We start from the raw sequence: 23,029 nt of genomic DNA on the forward strand, positions 1-23,029 counted from the left end.
CAAGTGATAGTAGGATGTCCACATATTTTTGCTCATACAGCATATCAGTCCTGGTCAGTGGCGGTCCAGGTGGTGTAAACCTGCCAAACTTAACATGCTGTTCAAGTCACCACTTCACATCTTTTCCAGGAAGCGTGATGGTCAGCATAAACTTGAAATATACTTTGCAGTTAAAAGTATTTCACAAAGGACATGAGAGCAGTGAACTAGTAGAACAGATTAGATTTATATTGAGCTCATCAGAATGATTTGAGGAACAAAAGAAGGAAAATGTCAATCTGTTCAAGAAACAAACATCTGCAAAATAAACCAAAACACAAAACTCACTCCATCTCACTCACTCAGCTCTCATCCTAACTGAGATCATTAACCAGCATATATATGAGAGAGAGAGAGAGAGAGAGAGAGAGAGAGAAACATTTCAAATTCTCATTTAATAAAAATCTCTTTACATCAAAGTCTGCAGAATTGTACAGCTGAGTGACTGGGTGTTTAACAGCAGGAGACCGGCTGCAGTTGTGGGGTGTAGTCACGCAGAACTGTGCAGAGATCTGCAGGGTCCTGCACAGCACAGTTTAGTGATTCCTCTGCTGCACCTGCTGATTGACTCTGGTGCCTCTAAATAATGAAACTAAGACTACATCTTCCCAGTGCTTGTACTGTGTGGAATTCTGCCCTCTGTAGCAGACCCCTGGGTGACACAGTGATGACACAGCCTTACAGGTGCAGAAAGCGGACACACTCCACACACTCATCCACAGAGCTGCAGCTGCTTCTTTTCCCTTTACACATTTACTGTGTGCACGCATGTGTACATACATATCAGCAACCGCCCCCAAACCCCCCCCCCCCCCCCCCCATCATGGGTCCTGTACAAAATCCAATCAATACAAACACACACTTGATGTACATTCAGAACATAGACACACATTCACACACAACCACTCACACAAAACCGCTATGCACGCACGCACTATCAGCAGTAGGCGTTGTTGAAACACCACAGTAACAACAATGCATAAAAAGGGCACTTGCACTGCAGGATGGCATCATACGTGCATTTTTTTCCTGTATTAAAAACTGTAACAATCTGAAGTTCTACTTCTTTTTAAACTTTGTTAAAACGTGCATACAAGAAAGTGTGCGCACGTGTGTGTGTGTGTATATGCATACAGCATATGCCGTTTCTGAGGTGTTTAACTCCATGAGTCTATGACTCATTTTATTAAAAGGTGTGAACAGTGTGTAGTGTAACAGACAACCTGGAGGACCAATTTGGATCAGACGCAGCTTATTGAGGCCTCGTCAACAGACTGCTGAATGCAGTAAGTTAGTTGCCATGGTATTTGATTTGCTGGTGACAGTGTGCATGTGTATCTGGTTTCCAGTTTGCTGGTAACAGTGTGTATGAATGGATGTTCTTTTGGTGTCTATGCCGCTGGTGAGACTGTGCACGCGCGCGAGTGTAGGTGTGTGCTGCAATGATATCTTTTTTGCTGGTGAGAGTATGCGCGCATGTCTGTGTAGGTCTCTCCATCACTCTCGTACACTGGCAGAGTAAGAGAACTGGGGGAAGTGTGGGCGTGTGTCCGAGTCCTCCACATCCAAACCATCATCTGCACAAATGGAAAAACATACACATAATAAAACAAGGCTTAATAAACACAAAATACACTCAACAGGCTCCATCCTGAAATGTCAGCATTATTTAAGTGTGTATTTCTAAATAAAAACTGATTTCCTTTTAAAAATGGAAATCCCACATTTTAGCCTATTTAAAAAAAAAAAGTGTGCTCTTGTTCTTTTTTCCTGAATAAAGGTTGTTCCTGATCACACCTTTATTTCAATTTATAGTAACTTTTTTTTTTAAAATGACTATTAGGGTTGTACATCTTTTGAATTTTATCGATCCCTGTTCTGGTTCCAAAATGGTTAAAACAAACAAACAAACGAGTGTACATTACTCATTTAACATACAAACAATTGGGTATTGGATGTTACAGAAATGGTCATTGTGGTGGGACATAAAATACTGGTAAAATAAAACAAAAAACAGAGACACTCATTCATTCCGCTTCAGCTCAACTTTAATGCCTCACCTTCGACAATTCCAGACATTTTAAGGACACTGAAGATCAAAAACTAAATTTAAGACTTAAATCGAACACCAAGACTAAGAAGCCATGGGGACCATGTTTTACTTCAGCACAACTGCTGGCTGGGATGGTGTTGCACTTAAGTTAGCAGCACAATGCTGGGGGGGATTTTTGGTGGTTAAACAAATAGGTCAACTTTCCTCAACATGCCAATCTTGCCTCTGCATATTTTGTAGTCTGTTACAGAAAATACAGCGGTTACACATAGCTGATGTTGAATTGTCCAGGCACCTACTCCTTCCTGCTGTTGGTCATGCTGCTATGTTGCCAAACATAACAAGGAGAAACCATAAGCTAAGCAACTGCCTATTGTTACCCATTATTGGTTTGTTTACTAATTATTGTTTGTATGCGTGTTTGAGTTTTACCTTTAAACCAGTTCACAGGACTGTGAAATAGAAATGATAAAATCCGAGGAAACAATTTTAGCAGGGGGTCTGGGGGGCGCAGCCCTCCAGGAGCTGTGGGCCTGGGGGCTGCAGGGCCCCAGAAGCTGAACAGATTTTGTGTATATTGATAGATTTGAAGCATCTCCTGAAAGCAAATATTTTCTCAACCATGCCATTTAATTTGATTATTATGTTGAAATAATACAATTAGTGCTGTCAAGTGATTAAAATATTTAATCGCGATTAATGTCGCGACTGTCATAGTTAACTCGCGATTAATCGCAATTTAATCGCACATTTTTGTCACATGAAAAACCACTGTAATTCAGTGTTTCAGCAAATGTAATCAGCATAAAAAAAGTGAATGCACTTGCTCACCGTTCAAACTACGGGGGTACACGGGGGATCCGAGATCCCCTGAAACAGACATGAGATCCCTTGAAAACATGATTTGGGAAATGTTGGGAGGTCTCTAAAATATTGGCAAAATGATGTTTATTGACATAGCAATCGTGTGTAACGGGAAGCATTTGCATATCCGAAGTGAGCGCGTGATGGAGAGCCGTGCTCTGAGACAAGCGCAAGCACCCCTCCCCCCTCCCCAAGGGAAAATAAGGGACCCCCCCGAAAATATCGGCATAGTTCGAACACTGGTTGTACCAATGTTTTTTTTTTTATTGCAGAGCATAACACGTCTTGTCACAGCCACTGCAAAGTGGGGCTGGAGCCGCCGATGGGAAAATGAAAAACTTAAGCCGAGCACCGTGGCGCTTCGGGGGAGGGCAGAGGACTCTGGCTGTGCGGGGCGTGGCATCATGTCACAGAGCATTAATCTCGCGATAAAAAAAATTATCGCCGTTAAAATTGAGTCAAGTTAACGTGTTAATAACGCGACATTTTTGACAGCACTAAATACAATATGAACTGATTTACCTTTTAACTGATAAGGGTTCACTTGAAGAATGAAAATATATCAATAACATACCTCATATTGTAAATTCACTTATATTCTTGTGTCGATTTGTATCAATTAATTGGGTACCATAATGTCTTTTCCAGGGGGGAAATTCTAGACTGACTATTAAATAATAGTCACTAATGTTCTTGTTTTTGAACTGATTCAATACCAAAATGTCTTTCTTGTTCATGTTAGACAGATTCTAGTCAAAAACTATATACAGCTATTTACAAGTCAATATTTATATTTATTTCCTTTTCTTTGTTAGGAGTTTCTTCAGCTTAGAAAGCCTACTCTTTTCTTTGACTTTCTATATGGCTTTTCCTTGCTCTTTTGGTCTCTCTTTCATTACATATTCATGATAACAATGAACATTATGAACAATAAGTTAAAACTACATAAATAATAAATGTGAACAAGATGGTCTACCTGGTAATCTATAGTTCAACAGCTTCAATTTCACCAATTCCGCATGTTTTTTTCCTTTAACATGGTCAACCAGGCGGCACGGTGGTGTAGTGGTTAGCGCTGTCGCCTCACAGCAAGAAGGTCCGGGTTCGAGCCCCGTGGCCGGCGAGGGCCTTTCTGTGTGGAGTTTGCATGTTCTCCCCGTGTCCGCGTGGGTTTCCTCCGGGTGCTCCGGTTTCCCCCACAGTCCAAAGACATGCAGGTTAGGTTAACTGGTGACTCTAAAATTGACCATAGGTGTGAATGTGAGTGTGAATGGTTGTCTGTGTCTATGTGTCAGCCCTGTGATGACCTGGCGACTTGTCCAGGGTGTACCCCGCCTTTCGCCCGTAGTCAGCTGGGATAGGCTCCAGCTTGCCTGCGACCCTGTAGAACAGGATAAAGCGGCTAGAGATAATGAGATGAACATGGTCAACCAAACGTGTTCTTCCACCAGAACAATACTTCACATCCTGATGGCACAAGATGCAGTAAGCTTTCCCTGGTTCTTTTATCTTCTGTATGTGCTCATGGAGATATTCACTACCGGCTTTAAACTCCAGCCATCGGCAATTCCATGGATTTTTGATGCAGTTTTCCTTGTCAATGATTTTGACATCGTCGGTCTCACCGTCTTCCCTCTGAACGATGTCCCTCCGTGACGCAGACATACCGCAAAATTCTCCTTTTCAAAACCACCGATATCGAAAGCGTGTTTAAAGAGCACAATGGTAAAACGAAAAGAACACAAGATTCCTGCTGTGGTTTGTAAGCATGGCACAAATGCCGTAAACTGGTCTGTCATTGTCGCAAAAGAAAAAAAGATACCAAAAAAATTACGATGTCGTTACAGAAAGAACAATTTGCGGTAGGCTCTTTCCCAGACTCGCCGGCTCGGTGACACTCGCTGTACGAGACTACTAGCGGTCGGTAGACAACACCCCCCCAATTTTTTATTGCAAAATTAGATGATTTACTAAAATTATATTTTTGGAGGCCAAATTCGTGGAATTCCACGGATTTTTCACAGCCCTGAGTTCAGCATTTTGACAACGTGCGTCTAGTCAGCAGGAAATATTTTGAATGTTTTTCCTGACACAAGATGATAAACTTCATATCTTCATGCCAATGTGTGATTCTCTTATTAATAATAATAATAATAATAATAATAATAATAATATTATTATTATTATTGAGACACAGTCACAAACAAAGTCCCCAAATTTATCAAAACAATTAATCAGTTTCCTCACAAGTGACAGACAAATGTGTGTGACGGTTTTGATTCTTCATGCTCCGGATGTAACTCGTATGAACAATAAGACTGGCATATTTCCCAGTTTAAAAAAAAAAAAAAAAAACATGTGGGTGGGTGGATGGGTAGACAGACAGACAGAAGAGAGGATATTACATGCTTACCCAAATTTATCAAAACAATTCATTGATATCCTCAGTGAGGATATTGGAAAACATCACAGTTTTGGTTCTTGATGTCCCAGATGTAGCTCGTAGGAAAAATACGCGTAGTGCATTTCCCAGTAAAACACCCATGTCTGTTTTTTTTTTTTATAAAATTTTCCCAGTATACAGAAGAAATTCAAACATATACTACAGTCTCTCACACATACATACAGTGGAGATCAAAACTAGAGAACCACCTATAATTTGCTAAATTTTAAAGTCACTGCTTATACATATTTGAAGTTATCCTAACAGGAATGGAAGGGCAGGTTTTTGAGCATATTTCATCATTTAAGTATATTCTGGAGCACAATATAATAACTTAAATGGGAAATTTGAGGAACAAATGTGATGAAAGTTAGAGAACACCTTCATAATTCCCAATTATTGGTGTTAATCTGGCCCTTCGTGTCAGTTAGGGCGCTCTGGATTTTGTATTGGATGCCGGGTCGGCCAACGAATGCGGCCATCCAACTTGGACAGGACATCGGATTTTTTCTGCCTTCTGCCCGCGGATGGATGGAGGAGAGAGTGGTGACAGTCCTAGGGCAAGCGGTCACTACTATATTTTGCCTAGGTGTTCGCGCCGAGGGCTTGACACCGTCAGTCGGTGGACTACAAACGATCGGATAGGGGTCCTTCGGTAGGGTGTTATGCATCCGAGCAGCCCTATTTAGGGATGGCCTGCTCACCCAAGCAAAGGGAATGCCCTATAAAATGTGGGCTAAAAAGTCACCGGTCACTCCTGGTCATACAAAAACATTATTCAACAAATTAAATATTACGTGCTGGAATGTGCGCACACTTTGCCCGGGTTTCAGTACCTTACCCAGTGCACAAATCCCAACTCGAAAAACAGCCGAGTTGGATAGAGAGCTCGCTAGACTTAACATTGACATTTGCGCTCTCTCAGAAACCCATCTCACTGAGTTGGGATACAGCCACGAAAACGAATATATGGTTTTCTGGCGTGGTCTAGCCGCTGAAGATCGAAGGCTCCATGGGGTAGGCCTTGCTGTTAAGAATAGCCTCTTACCTTTCATCGACACCCCGACTTTGACAAATGAAAGACTCATGACAATGAAACTCAACAGCTGCTCAGGACCGGTCCATCTGATCAGTGTCTACGCATCCACTCTACAGGTTCCTGATGAAATAAAGGATTCCTTCTATGACCTCCTCCGAAACACCCTTGTGAACATCCCCCAGAAGCATCCTGTGCATGTTCTCGGGGATTTCAATGCTAGAGTTGGGGCTGATCACAATTCTTGGCCCCGACAGATCGGTATCCATGGCATAGGCAAGGTAAACGAAAATGGTCAGAGAGTGCTAGAGCTACATGCAGAATTAGACCTCTGTGTGACTAAGACGTATTTCAGTGGCTGTAAGATGAAGGTGTCTTGGCACCATCCCCGATCCGGTCACTGGCATCAACTCGACCTCGTACTAGCCCGTCAACGGTTGCTCCAAAGCGTCCATCACACCGTGTCGATGCACAGTGCTGACTGTGACACAGATCACACTCTTATCCGGTGCATAGTTCGAGACTCTAAGCCAACGAGACCAAAAGATCAATACCCCTCAGAAGCGCTGCATCCCAAAAATGGAAACCTACAACATTAGTGATCCGGGACTGCTTGAGCGATTTAGAAACAGCCTATGAGTGGCTCTTGATGCCCCTTCGGCCAACGACACATCATCTTGTGATGACAAATGGTCAAAGCTGCGTGACACCTTGCAGCAAGTAGGGAAAGACGCGTTCGGTCTCCGAACTAGGAAGCAGCCAGATTGGTTTCAGGCCAATCTAGACAAGATCGGTCCAGTTTTGTATGAAAAGAGGAATTCCAGACTGACCCATCAACGCACCCAACCCAGTGAATGAAGCAACCATGAAAAAAGCTTGTGCCAATGCACAACACGTTCTCAGAGAGACACAGAGGGAGTTCTGGGACAACGTTTGTGAAAATGTTCAGGAGGTGCAATGACCGTGGTGACATCGCAGGTGTCCATGCGGCCCTGAAGTTTGTTCTAGGGCCATCACCTCGACTGACTGCACCTTTGAAGGACTCCGATGGTAACATCTTGTTGGAGAAACCCAACCAACTCAAACGCTGGGTTGATCACTTTAACTCTCTCTACAGCAATCCCGTACTTTTTGATGAATCCGCGTTGGATTGCATAGAACAACTCCCGGAACTGACGTACCTTGATGAAGATCCCACCTTGCAAGAAATTGAGAGCACCCTAAAGGACATGAAAAGAGGCGAGGCACCTGAGAGTGATGATCTGGAGGTATACCTTCTTAAACTTGACGTCCCTGTCTTGAAAGAACACCTGCTCGACCTGTTATCATGCTGGCATGAAGGCCACGTCCCACAGGATCTCAAAGACGCAAAGCTGGTGACCCTCTTTAAGAACAAGGGGTCTAGACAAGTCTGTGACAACTATAGAGCCATTGCTTTGCTCAGTCTGGTTGGTAAACTCTTTGCCCGTGTAATTCTGAAGAGATTACAGGTTCTTGCAGACAGAATTTATCCTGAATCTCAGTGCAGCTTCTGAAGGCATCGATTCATCATTGACATGGTCTTCACTCTCTGTCTGCTTCAGGAGAAATGCACTGAGCAAAATAAACCTTTGCTGGCTGTTTTCATAGACCTAACCAAAGCCTTCAACTCGGTCAGCCGTGAAGGCCTGTATCTGGTATTACACAAGTTAGGCTGTCCACCTAAACTCCTAGCTATCAAGGCATTTCATGACGGAATGTCTGCTTGCGTAGATTTTGATGGTGACCTATCAGAAGCCTTCACAGTGAATTGTGGAGTTAAACAGGGATGCGTGATGGTGCCAACTCTGTTTGACATCTTCTTATCCACTCTGCTATATATCACTTCTCCAAACCCTGAAGGCATTGCCCTCAGCACCAGGAGCGAGGGCAAACTTTTCAATCTTGCTCGCCTCAGGGCAAAGTTGAAAACCAGCAGAGTCCTGATACACGAACTAATGGTCGCTGATGATGCCGCATTTTGCTCTCAGAGTGAAGCCGAGCTACAAGGCATGTGTGATGTATATAACAAAACCTGTGACAAATTTGGTCAATTAGTGTGAAGACGATGGTTGCCTTCTCAACTAATGCACCCCCTCCTCACATCATCAGTGAGAGCTCTCTCGACACGGTCAAAGACTTCAGTTACCTAGGTTCCACGGTCTCGTCTTCTGGAAATCTAAACCGTGAAGTTGACTCACGCATTGGCCAGGCTGCCTACCTGTTTGGGAAACTGACACACAAGCCTGTATCCAATCCTGAAACAACATAGGCTGCGTTGGTTGGGCCACGTGACCCACATGGCCCACTCTCGTCTCCCCCATCAAGTTTTGTACGCTCAGCTTGCAGATGGCAAACGCGACAGGGGGCGTCCAAAGCTTTGCTTTGTCGACATTTGCAAACACGACCTGAAATTATTCAACATCAGAGCTGTTTGTGAGAAGCTCACCCAAGATCATATTTCTTGGCGGCACAAGCTCCACCAAGGCGCCAAAAAACTTGAAAATTATCTGGTGACAAAGGAGTCTGACAGAAGATGTAAGAGACATGAACCTTGCCAAACAACGGAATTCATCTGTGAAACCTGCAGCAAGCTCTGCAAGAGTCGAGCTGGGCTAGTTGCCCACGGTCGTGACCATCGGCGCTGAACAGACCGTCCGACAGCATGTAAAAGACTGAGAGGAGGTGACAATTTCCTTAATAATTTGACAAGCCCCATTTATCTGGCAGCCCTCCTAGTTATTTTGCAAGATGGCAAGCTGCTCTAAGGTGACTGAAACCCTGCAACAGCAGGTTGTCCAGAAGAATGCCAAAGGGATGACCCTCTCAGCCATCGCAATAGAAGTTGGGCGTTCCAAGTATGTGATTTCTAGAATATTGAAGCTCTACAATGACACCAATTCATTCAAGTCCCCCAAAAAGGCTGGGTATTCACATAAGACAAGTGCACGAGAGGACAGGATCACGCAGAGACCTTCAATGGAGAATCGGTTCAACACTGCAGCAGGAATTGCTCACCAGTTCAGTGCTGAACAGGGCAAGGATCGGTCTCGGCATACGGTGTCTCACTGTTTAAGACAATTCGGACTGAAAGCCCACTCTGCAGTGACCAAACCTCTCATAAGTAGAAAGAATAAAAAGGCTAGACTAGCCTTTGCTGAGGAGCATGTTGTGTAGACAGAGGAGAACTGGTCCAAAGTTCACGTCAGGTGATGAGCACAAGTTCAATTTATTTGGGTCTGATGGGGAAACATTATGTTCAGCATCAAACTGGGGAAAGACTGAACCCAAAGGGTGTAAAGAAGTCAGTTAAATTTGGAGGAGGAAGCGTCATAGTTTGGAGATGTTTTCTGCAGCAGGAGTTGGGCCTCTTGTACAACTACATAGCAGGGTGAATGCAAACGTTTATCAGAACCTCCTTCAGCAACATGCAATTCCTTCACTGCAAGCGTCTCCCAATCGGCCCACAATTTTCATGCAAGACAATGCCCCCCGTCACACTGCAAAACGGGTAAAGCAGTTCCTTGAAGCTAAGAACGTTGAAACAATGAAATGGCCAGCCCAGAGTCCAGATCTAAACCCTATAGAGAATCTCTGGAAAATCCTTGACAACAAAGTGATGGTGAAGAAACCCACTACAGTTACCGAACTGTGGAAGAGACTACAAGAAGAATGGCCCAAGCTCAAACCAGAGCAGTGTGAGAAACTAGTGATGTCCTGTGGGTGCAGATGTGCTGAAGTCATTCAAAGCAAGGGCCTCTACACTTCCTATTAAAATTTTAAATCCTGTAGCCCTCAAAAATTTTTAGTTTTTATCTTCTATTCTGCTACAGTGGTTATCGTTCTCCAATTTTGATCACCGTGTTTCACACACAATAAAGGTTTTTGTTGAAGTGCCTTGGTTATTAAAAAAAAAAAAAACCTATGCTAATACAACAGTGATATAACCACAGCTGATATTCCTTTAAATTTGGAGCAATGAAGATTAACAATATTTCAGAATAAATCAAGTATTTATAAATTGCTCTCCAATTTTGATCTCCACGGTGGGTGGGTAGGTAGGTAGGTAGGAAGGAAGGAAGGAAGGAAGGAAGGAAGGAAGACAGACAGACAGACAGACAATCTAAAGTATGGACACACCATCAAATTCAATGGTTTTTCTTTATTTTTATGAATTAAAAGATGATTCATGGAATATAAATATTATATAGAAAAACATATTATATGCAAAAAAAAACCAACAGTGATGGACTGTCGTTTCCCTTTACTTTGTTGAGCAGTTCTTGAAATGTAGAAAATAGTCAAAATATAGAAAAAGCTATGAAAGGAGTTGTTGCGTCCAAACCTTTGACTGGTAGTGTGTATAGATAGAATGCATCCATTATCTTCCATTTTGTAAAAAATCTGCAGTGTCATGAAACTACACAAACAGATAAGAGTCTGTTTTAAACCCAACATCTAATTTTGTGAGCACCAAGTGTGGCGACAATCAGCATCAAGAGAGACAGTGAACATCAAAATTTGACTCAACAGACACCGCTGTTATACTCACACTGGTCAGGCGGTGTGACAGTGATGGTCTGCAAAGTGAACTCCTCATCAAAATAGCGAGTGTCAGTCTCTGACGTCACCTGAGGCTTAAAAGGGGGGATGAGCTAAAAACAAAACAGACAGAGAAAATGTCTATGAGAACAAATCAAAAAATCAACAGTGGCTAACTATGCAAATTAAGAACATTGGCTCTTTACTACCATATTTGGGGACATTAACAGTCTAAAAAGATACACTATAGAGGCTGCTTAGCATGACCAAAAATGGCTTCAATTATGTAATTTAGATATGTCCCTGACCAGGACAAAGCAGCTCCAGCAGATAACTAAATAATTGTGCTTCATGTATCAGGAACACAGACTGCAACCATTTTTGGAGACAGTGATTGTATAACTCTGTGCCCCACTGCAACTTGCAAATATGCCTTTAAAAAAAAAATAAATAAATAAAAAATAGTACATCACGTGAAACACCAGAAGGGAGCAAGAAATTGGTGTGCGCGCACATGATAGTGATGAGGGTGGAGAGCTAAATGGTATGTTTCCACTGCTGCAAATTTCTCTTCACTCTCATTCCGGTTGTCTCGTCTCGTCTCATCATCTCTAGCCGCTTTATCCTGTTCTACAGGGTCGCAGGCAAGCTGGAGCCTATCCCAGCTGACTACAGGCGAAAGGCGGGGTACACCCTGGACAAGTCACCAGGTCATCACAGGGCTGACACATAGACACAGACAACCATTCACACTCACATTCACACCTACGGTCAATTTAGAGTCACCAGTTAACCTAACCTGCATGTCTTTGGACTGTGGGGGAAACTGGAGCACCCGGAGGAAACCCACGCGTACACGGGGAGAACATGCAAACTCCGCACAGAAAGGCCCTCGCCGGCCACGGGGCTCGAACCCAGACCTTCTTGCTGTGAGGCGACAGCACTAACCACTACACCACCGTGCCACCCCATTCCGGAAGCAAAATTTTGGTCTGGTTGGGCGAAATTTGTTTGACAAGTGACTGACAGGACTACTATCGTGAAGAAGACAAATATTGAATGATTTAAGACAGCGACTATGAATAGGAGTAAAGACAGTGTGACCATAACAGCGAGACTTTGAGCTCATGACCACCATCATGCGAGTCATCTAACATAAAGCTAGTTAGCTAGTGAGCTACTTAACTAGTTACCAAACGTAAACAATCATTAGCTCGCTAAATAACACAAAAAGACAAAAGTTCCATGCGGATTTCATTGACTTCAACTAATTCCCACAAACCCCATCATCACTGCCTAAATATTGATATTATGAATTGTGAGGGACCTGATGGGTAACTAGTTAAAGGGCATATTCTGGACCAATTTCTTTCTTTTTTTTTTTTTAATATGAAAGCACGTCCCTTTACACACTTATCCAGAAGGGTAATTTTGCACAAGGCCATCTGTCTACAGCAGAAAAAAATAAAATAAAACGCGTCTGGAAAAATCCCAAGGGATTCTGGAGCCAGATTCGTGACGTTACTTGTGGAAGCACCAGCAGGCTGCGAGAGCTTTGCACGGTTTTAGTGCACAGCCTGTGTAGACGAAGCGCTCCCATTTCTCTCTCATTGTCCGGTCTTTTGGGAAACGATGAGTACTAATCCCATCAAGATTGGTGTTGCTACACCCTCCTACAATACATCTGTTAACCATTTTAATAATTACGTGATAACGTTGAAGAAATTTGCAGAAAACCACCAGGTCGTATTCTCATAAACAAACCAGAGCTGACGTAGGATTCAGAGGGAGGTGTCCCGCAGATGACGTCATGAAAATCAATGTTTGCCGGGAAATCCAAATGGCAAGTTTTTTCAAAGGCAGACCAATTCACCTCAAATGGCTTGATTTCAACTGAATTTTTCTGGTATTGCGCAAGGTAAAAAAAATTGCAGAGAATAAAGAATGTTAGATATTTGACCAAAGTTTAATAGAAAATAGGAGAATTACATTGACCTTGCTCCTGAATTTACCCGTGATATGCCCTTTAATGCTTTGGTTTAGTTACACAGCGTGCTGACATCACGTTACCGTAAATGCTATCGTAAAAGGTTGTTCAGAACAAATGTCCTGAAAAGATGCCTCCAGTCAAAAGTCCTGCTGTATAAGACACCTGTTTATTATGGCAGCGAGGCAACAAGGCCTTCTGTTTTGAACGCAGCCATTACATGTTTTTCTAAGTGGTGCGCCTAAATTTTGTACTGGTACTCCTAAAATTTTCAGTCAGAAGCACCAGTGCTACAAGTGGGAAAAGTTAGGAGCCCTGTATGAATACTTGCGGTTGTGAAGCATGCAAAATTAAAAGTCTGGCTCCCCACAGGAGTGAAAAAGGAGAAAGCTGGTTTAAAATTCTGTTTCTACTCCACTGCAGTACACAAGATTTGCAGGCATTTTGACAGTTCATATCAGATTACAAACTGAATTAATTAATTTCCATTTCACTATGGTATGGAGCCATCTAGCATCTTGATCAAAGCCTGACATTGTGTTAGCAAATCACACTATTGCCAACATGATTTTAAACGTGTAACTAACGTTGGCAAGAGAAAAAAAAATTGGCATTGGTAAATTATACTAATGGCTTATAAAAGCTGTAGTTTCAGAATACATTAATATTTAATTTGGCCAAAAACTGACCTTCCGTTTCTTTCATTTTCTGTTTGTCATAATTTAGCCACAGTAATGTTCCACAAACTTTCCCAATCTAACACACACACACACACACACACACACAATACTTGTATGACTGCTGTCTTAACTGAGCTATAAACAGTGCTTTGTTGTGACCTTCGCCATACTCGACTGTGGCAGAGAGGTAGTGGTTGAGTGTTAGCAATGGGCAGAGGGAGGAGGCAGGTTGAACCAGCAAGTAACAAGTAACTGCTCTCACCTGTGTGTTACAGCATCCTACTTCAATGATTATTTCTTTCAGTAGTTGCTGTTAGCCAGACAGAGATACAAAGCCGACAGAGCCAAAATAGCACACACAAACTATAGCTTAAACTTGAATATGAGATAATCAACGGCCTGTTTTTTTTTTAACAAAAAAATAGAAGCCTGTTCATGACCATTTGCTGGTAACCAGTGACCTAACCTGCCAAAATTGACCTTGCAGCTCTACAAATAGCTACGTATTTATTCTGACACCATTGTGTCCTGAAGCAGCTGGTACCTTACCCATAAAAGAACTCCCCAAAACAACCTAAAAGCCTGTGCAGTCCTTTTGGGTCTGAGGAAGCATTAAGCATTCCCATGCGTCATTGCATTGTCAAATATAGTGGTGCTTGAAAGTTTGTGAACCCTTTAGAATTTTCTATATTTCTGCATAAATATGACCTAAAACATCATCAGATTTTCACACAAAGTCCTAAAAGTAGATAAAGAGAACCCAGTTAAACAAATGAGACAAAAATATTATACTTGGTCATTTATTTATTGAGGAAAATGATCCAGTATTACATATCTGTGAGTGGCAAAAGTATGTGAACCTTTGCTTTCAGTATCTGGTGTGACCCCCTCGTGCAGCAATAACTGCAACTAAACGTTTCCGGTAACTGTTGATCAGTCCTGCACACCGGCTTGGAGGAATTTTAGCCCATTCCTCCATGCAGAACAGCTTCAACTCTGGGATGTTGGTGGGTTTCCTCACATGAACTGCTCGCTTCAGGTCCTTCCACAACATTTCGATTGGATTAAGGTCAGGATTTTGACTTGGCCATTCCAAAACATTATTCTTCTTTAACCATTCTTTGGTAGAATGACTTGTGTGCTTAGGGTCATTGTCTTGCTACATGACCCACCTTCTCTTGAGATTCAGTTCATGGACAGATGTCCTGACATTTTCCTTTAGAATTCACTGGTATAATTCAGAATTCATTGTTCCATCAATGACGGCAAGCTGTCCTGGCCCAGATGCAGCAAAACAGGCCCAAACCATGATATTACCACCACCATGTTTCACAGATGGGATAAGGATCTTATGCTGGAATGCAGCGCTTTCCTTTCTCCAAACATAACACTTCTCATTTAAACCAAAAAAGTTCTATTTTGGTCTCATCCATCCACAAAACATTTTTCCAACAGCCTTCTGGCTTGTCCATGTGACCTTTAGCAAGCTGCAGACATGTTCTTCTTGGAGAGCAGTGGCTTTCTCCTTGCAACCCTGCCATGCACACCGTTGTTGTTCAGTGTTCTCCTGATGGTGGACTCATGAACATTAGGCAATGTGTGAGAGGCCTTCAGTTGCTTAGAAGTTACCCTGGGGTCCTTTGTGACCTCACTGACTCTTACATGCCTTGCTCTTGGAGTGATCTTGGTTGGTTGACCACTCCTGAGGAGGGTAACAACGATCTTGAATTTCCTCAATTTGTACACAATCTGACTGTGGATTGGTGGAGTCCAAACTCTTTAGAGATGGTTTTGTAACCTTTTCCAGCCTGATGAGCATCAACAACGCCTTTTCTGAGGTCCTGAGAAATCTCCTTTATTTGTGCCATGATACACTTCCACAAACGTGTTGTGAAGATCAGACTTTGATAGATCCCTGTTCTTTAAATAAAACAGGGTGCCCACTCACACCTGATTGTCATTCCATTGATTGACAGCACCTGACTAATTTCACCTTCAAATTAACTGCTAATCCTCGAGGTTCACATACTTTTGCCACTCGCATATGTAATATTGGATCATTTTCCTCGATAAATAAATGACCAAGTATAATATTTTTGTCTCGTTTGTTTAACTGGGTTCTCTTTAATCTACTTTTAGGACTTGTGTGAAAATCTGATGTTTTCAGGTCATATTTATGCAGAAATACAGAAAATTTTAAAGGATTCACAAACTTTCAAGCACCACTGTATAGCTACATCACTCCACTCATCATTTCCTGCTTTGCTTTTCTCCTCTTTTACCACTCACCTTTTTCTGCAGTACATCCTGCCAGTTGATGGAGGAGAAAAACTTGTGAGCCATCACTTCTTTGGCATCTTCAATACTTCCTCCCAACCTTCATTCAGCAAGAAAAGACAATCCCAAAACAGAAAAAAAAAGTTGAGACAGTATAGACAGACATAGATAGATAGATAGACAGACAGACAGACAGACAGACAGACAGATGTGATTTCTAAATCTACTTTGACTTGTATTTCATTTCAAACAGTATCAACCCAAAATATTTCATGTTTTGCCTGGTCAACTTCATTTCATTTGTGAACATACATCCATTTCTGTGTTTCAGGCCTGTAACACATTCTAAAAACAGTTGGGACAGGGGAAATTCAGGGCTAGTAAAGAGGTTTAATTGTTTAATAATGATGTGATTTGAAGCAGGTGATGTCAACAAGTGAGTGTAATCATGACTGGGTGCAAAATCAGTATCCAGGAAAGGCCTAGTCTTTGGAGAGCAAAGATGGGCTGAAGATCTCCAGTTTGTCAACAAATGCATGAGAAAAATATTGAAATGTTTAAGAAGAATGTTTCTCAGAGAAAGATAGGAAGGGATTTGGATATTTCACCATCTACAGTGCATAATATTTTTAAATGATTCAAGGAATCCGCTAGCCTAGTAAACTAGACCCACCCGCCTAGCGGCCAAAAATATTTTTTGCCTAGCGAATGGGTCTAGCCTCGCACCATATAAACAAAAACACCCCGGGCATCAAATCGTGCCCGCCAATCACAACGCAAGGTTTTTGTTTGGATTCTTTGGGCGGGCTTTTGCAGGAGTGACGACAAAGCTGCGCGACGCTGGAGAAAGCGCAACAGGGAAGATGGCTACCGCTAGTGAACAGCACGCGTTTGACTCCGCTTTGGAATCAGTTTTAGAAGAATTAGACTTGGAGTTTTCGTTGAAACATGAGCAGGAAGAGGCTCTCCGCTCATTCCTTTTCAAGAAGGACGTTTTCGCTGTTTTGCCGACCGGCTATGGCAAAAGTCTGATCTACCAGCTGGCTCCGCTGGTAGCCAAAAGGATGGGCTAGTTTGTGCAGTACGAAGAATTAATAAACAGCTTTGAAACATTACTTTTTGATTGTTTCTTATTTTCCCGTTATTTTAAATTTAAGGGACATTATTTCACCAAACACCACTAAATAAAAACTCTCAAAAACAGTTTAAGCAAACCCTTGAAAAACACTTGGAAAAAAATGTGTATGTGGTACAGACTCCAAACTTGTGGTCATTATCTCCAAACTAATTAATATCTAGAACCTGTTTATTAATTAATATGCATTTTAAAAAATTATTTATTTCAAGGTCTCCCCTACTGCTTTCTGTCGCTCTGACTACGTCACACTGTTGCGCTGATTGGTCAGAGCATTGGCCTATACGCACAGAGACAGTTTGAAAGACAGCGGTTTGTTCCTCCTACCCGCTTCGGAAATGTCTACGGATCGAGGCCAGACTAAATATTCACATTTAGTCTGGCTTGCCAGGCTAGGAATCCGCACAAGTTTCAGTGTGTAAAGGGCAAGGGCACAAGCCTAAGCTAAACTGCCCGTCCCATCTGTCCCCAACAGAGAATGTGTGGCAAATTTTAAAATGAAAAATGACAACTACCCCATACTTTTGCAAGAAGGATGGGACAAAATAACAACTGAAATACTTTCTCACTTGATGTCTTCAGTGCCTAAACATCTTTTAAGTGTTGTGGAATGGTAACATTATGAAGTTAGTAAATGCTTTACTGTCCCAATTCTTCTTTAAGTTTGTTTGAAAAAAAAAAAATGAACGCAGTAAAAACATAAAATAACGTGCTGCTGTTTCGTTTTGAATACAATCCAGATTATTTACAAATTACTGTTTTCTGTTTTGAACATACTGTCCCAACTTTTTTCAGATCTGGCGTTGTACAACACTTACATTTAGGCTACACGTTTCAGAAAAACACCTTCTATGTTGTGTTTATTTAGGGATTTCAGATATTAGAGATTTAACAGATAAAATATGTAAAGCTGACCACAGTACAGCATTTCTGTCTGACCTTTGTTTAGGGTCTTTCTTGAGCAGGCCAGCAAGCAGGCTCTTGGCATCAGGTGACAGGCTGCGGGGGAACCTGATCTCCTCCATGAGGATAAGCTCAAACAGCCGCTCGTGGTCCTGATTATAGAATGGCAGTCGACCGCACATCATTTCATACATGACCACACCCAAACCCCACCAGTCTACTGCCCGCCCATAATCATTATCCTCCAGTACCTGCAGATTGATAAGGAGAGATACAAAGAGGCAGACCAAAAGAGAAAAATTGTAGTGTAGGGAGATTATGTGGTAAGTGCATGAACATCAGAAGCAAGGTACACTTGTGAGTGAGTGAACACATGTACCTCAGGAGCAAGGTACTCTGGAGTTCCACAGAAGGTTTTCATGGTGGCTTCATTGGTAATTCCCTCCTTACACAAACCAAAGTCTGTGATTTTAATGTGTCCATCTTTATCCAGCATTAGATTCTCCAGCTGTGAAACACACAAGCAATCAAATTAACGAACATCAATTGATTAACATCTCTCGGGGACAAGAGAGGAACTGCACCGAGTTCTACATTAATGTAATAAGCACTTTCCTTTTCCAAAAAGGACTAGATGGTACTAGAAATAGAAACTGTGTCCAATAGGGTCAGGTAATGTCAGTGAAATATTACAATTTTAAAGTACATCTTTACACCTCGCCACTGAATCATGTTACCAGTATGGTGTGGCATGCCGATAACAGACAGAGCTGGGATGCAAATAGAGTAAACACAAATAACGCAAATACCGCTTTTCTTTGAGAGCACTTGTCAGAGAGAAAAAAAATGCATCTCAGTCCATGCAATATAGTGAATAAAAAGTACAGTTTAAAATTGCAACAGATACTCTTTCTGGTTTTCATAATATTTAAATGGTGAATGCGGAAAAAGATTTAAAAATAAAGATAAATAATACAAAGCTATGTCAGTAACGGGCATGAGTGAGGATGTGTTTGACCTTCAAATCTCGGTAGACAACATCCCGTGAGTGTAGATACTCAAGTGCAGAAACAATTTCAGCTCCATAAAACTGTGCTCGATCTTCTGTGAAAACGCGTTCACGGGACAGATGGAAAAACAGCTGGACACAAACAGAGGCAAAGACAGGGTCAGATGTGTGGGATTAAGATGTGTGCATAATGCTCAATGTGTAGGTGTCAAGTACCTCGCCTCCGTTAGCATACTCCATGACAAAGCAGAGTCGGTCGTGTGTTTGGAAGGCATACTTTAGTGTCTGAGCACAAAAACGCCAGATCATTACAGTCACACTTGTGGGTTTAATCACAACACTGACTATAGTCCATGAGTCTGTGTGCATGCATATATATATATATATATATATATATATATATATATATATATATATATATATATATAAAAAAAATAAAATTAGTGCTGTCAAGCGATTCAAATATTTAATCACGATTAATGTCGCGACTGTCATAGTTAACTCGCGATTAATCGCAATTTAATCGCACATTTTTGTCACATGAAAAACCATTGTAATTCTCTTATCAGCATAAAAAAGTGAATGCGCTTGCTCACCGTTCGAACTACGGTGGTACGCGGGGGATCCGAGATCCCCTGAAACAGACATGAGATCCCTTGAAAACATGATTTGGGAAATGTTGGGGGGTCTCTAAAATATTGGCAAAATGATGTTTACTGTCATAGCAATCGTGTGTAACGGGAAGCATTTGCATATCCGAAGTGAGCGCGCGATGGAGAGCCGCGCTCTGAGACAAGCGCAAGCACCCCCCCAAGGGAAAATAAGGGACCCCCCGAAAATATCGGCATAGTTCGAACACTGGTTGTACCAATGTTTTTGTTTTTTTTTAATTGCAGAGCATAACACGTCTTGTCACAGCCACTGCAAAGTGGGGCTGGAGCCGCCGATGGGAAAACGAAAAACTTAAGCCGAGCACCGTGGCTCTTCGGGGGAGGGCAGAGGACTCTGGCTGTGCGGGGCGTGGCATCATGTCACAGAGCGTTAATCTCGCGATAAAAAAAATTATCGCCGTTAAAATTGAGTCAAGTTAACGCATTAATAACGCGACATTTTTGACAGCACTTATATATATATATATATATATATATATACACACACACACACATATATATATACACACACACATATATATATATATATACACACACACACACACATTATATATATATATATATATATATATATATATATATATATATATATATATATATAAATATATACACACACACACACACACACACACACACACACACACACACACAACCCCGATTCCAAAAAAGTTGGGACAAAGTACAAATTGTAAATAAAAACGGAATGCAATGATGTGGAAGTTTCAAAATTCCATATTTTATTCAGAATAGAACATAGATGACATATCAAATGTTTAAACTGAGAAAATGTATCATTTAAAGAGAAAAATTAGGTGATTTTAAATTTCATGACAACAACACATCTCAAAAAAGTTGGGACAAGGCCATGTTTACCACTGTGAGACATCCCCTTTTCTCTTTACAACAGTCTGTAAACGTCTGGGGACTGAGGAGACAAGTTGCTCAAGTTTAGGGATAGGAATGTTAACCCATTCTTGTCTAATGTAGGATTCTAGTTGCTCAACTGTCTTAGGTCTTTTTTGTCGTATCCTCCATTTTATGATGCGCGAAATGTTTTCTATGGGTGAAAGAGCTGGACTGCAGGCTGGCCAGTTCAGTACCCGGACCCTTCTTTGACGCAGCCATGATGCTGTAATTGATGCAGTATGTGGTTTGGCATTGTCATGTTGGAAAATGCAAGGTCTTCCCTGAAAGAGACATCGTCTGGATGGGAGCATATGCTGCTCTAGAACCTGGATATACCTTTCAGCATTAATGGTGTCTTTCCAGATGTGTAAGCTGCCCATGCCACACGCACTAATGCAACCCCATACTATCAGAGATGCAGGCTTCTGAACTGAGCGCTGATAACAACTTGGGTCGTCCTTCTCCTCTTTAGTCCGAATGACACGGCGTCCCTGATTTCCATAAAGAACTTCAAATTTTGATTCGTCTGACCACAGAACAGTTTTCCACTTTGCCACAGTCCATTTTAAATGAGTCTTGGCCCAGAGAAGACGTCTGCGCTTCTGCATCATGTTTAGATACGGCTTCTTCTTTGAACTATAGAGTTTTAGCTGGCAATGGCGGATGGCACGGTGAATTCTGTTCACAGATAATCTTCTTTGGAAATATTCCTGAGCCCATTTTGTGATTTCCAATACAGAAGCATGCCTGTATGTGATGCAGTGCCGTCTAAGGGCCCGAAGATCACGGGCATCCAGTATGGTTTTCCGGCCTTGACCCTTACGCACAGAGATTCTTCCAGATTAACTGAATCTTTTGATGATATTATGCACTGTAGATGATGATGATGATGATGATATGTTCAAACCCTTTGCAATTTTACACTGTCGAACTCCTTTCTGATATTGCTCCACTATTTGTCGGCACAGAATTAGGGGGATTGGTGATCCTCTTCCCATCTTTACTTCTGAGAGCCGCTGCCACTCCAAGATGCTCTTTTTATACCCAGTCATGTTAATGACAAAAGCCAGTTGACCTAACGAGTTGCAATTTGGTCCTCCAGCTGTTCCTTTTTTTGTACCTTTAACTTTTCCAGCCTCTTATTGCCCCTGTCCCAACTTTTTTGAGAAGTGTTGCTGTCATGAAATTTCAAATGAGCCAATATTTGGCATGAAATTTCAAAATGTCTCACTTTCGACATTTGATATGTTGTCTATGTTCTATTGTGAATACAATATCAGTTTTTGAGATTTGTAAATTATTGCATTCCGTTTTTATTTACAATTTGTACTTTGTCCCAACTTTCTTGGAATCGGGGTTTTATATATATATATATATATATATATATATATATATATATATATATATATATATATATATATATATATATTTTTTTTTTTTAAATCACACACACCTCAGCATAAATGAGTACACACCCTTTGAAAAGTTACATTTTAAACAATATTTCAGTGAAGACAAACAATTTCCAAAATGTTGAAAAGTCAAAGTTTAATATAACAACATCTGTTTAACTTAGAATGTGAAAGTAAGGTTAATAATATAAACTTACTTAGATTACACATTTTTCAGTTTAACTCAAATTAGGGTGGTGCAAAAATGAGTACACCCCACAACAAAAACTACATCTAGTACTTTGTATGGCCTCCATGATTTTTAATGACAGCACCAAGTCTTCTAGGCATGGAATGAACAAGTTGGCGACATTTTGCAACATCAATCTTTTTCCATTCTTCAACAATGACCTCTTTTAGTGACTGGATGCTAGATGGAATATATATTAAAAAAAAAAAAAAAAAGTGTATACACACACACACACACACACACACACACACACACACAGAACGCCCTACCGTAAGGAAGGGGTGCCTGGTGTTCTGCAGCACTCGACTCTCTGTGACCGTGTGCGCCACCTCATCCTGAAACACACACACACACACACAAAATGGTCATCTATAAACATGCAGCAACAACTACTAAAAATAAAACTGCTATATCATGCTCCTTAATATGACATGACAGAAGTGTTTACTACAATCTTGTGCAATGAAAGAACGTTACTGTTAAGATATGAGAGAACTGTTGCTATATGGACACATTTTACAGCCAAGAAAACCAATATAGGAGTTGATATGGACAGTCTATGGACTTGGCACAGTGTTTGTGGAACATATTTTTTCCTCAGATGTTAAATGCAGGAAAAAATACCAACAACCTTCTATTCCACATTGATTTCTATATTAATATCAGGAAAACGTAGTCCCCCATGGCAAGTATTTCAGTCAAACGGCACTCACTATTCTGGTCACAGGCTTTCAGTATTAAGCGTTTTGTAGTACAACTGAGATTTAGTGACTAATTTTCAACTCGCACGTCACTATGACTAAAGCCAGACTAATTTACATCCAC

General features: G+C 41.4%; 1 protein-coding gene across 1 annotated transcript in view; it reads right to left on the bottom strand.

The window, feature by feature from the left end:
• Positions 1–845: 845 nt before the first annotated feature.
• The window catches only part of akt2 (v-akt murine thymoma viral oncogene homolog 2), a 62,090-nt gene continuing 39,906 nt past the window's right edge, over positions 846–23,029 (bottom strand). The window contains exons 7-14 of the mRNA XM_060923544.1: positions 22,474–22,539; positions 19,203–19,271; positions 18,996–19,118; positions 18,357–18,485; positions 18,014–18,228; positions 15,952–16,039; positions 11,006–11,108; positions 846–1,616 (exon numbers count right to left, since the gene is read on the bottom strand). Of these exons, the coding sequence (XP_060779527.1) occupies positions 1,537–1,616; positions 11,006–11,108; positions 15,952–16,039; positions 18,014–18,228; positions 18,357–18,485; positions 18,996–19,118; positions 19,203–19,271; positions 22,474–22,539 (873 nt within the window). The 3' untranslated portion in view covers positions 846–1,536. The remainder of the gene's footprint in view (positions 1,617–11,005; positions 11,109–15,951; positions 16,040–18,013; positions 18,229–18,356; positions 18,486–18,995; positions 19,119–19,202; positions 19,272–22,473; positions 22,540–23,029) is intronic.

The sequence above is a fragment of the Neoarius graeffei genome, chromosome 6 (assembly GCF_027579695.1).
Source record: "Neoarius graeffei isolate fNeoGra1 chromosome 6, fNeoGra1.pri, whole genome shotgun sequence".
NCBI classification, from domain to species: domain Eukaryota; kingdom Metazoa; phylum Chordata; class Actinopteri; order Siluriformes; family Ariidae; genus Neoarius; species Neoarius graeffei.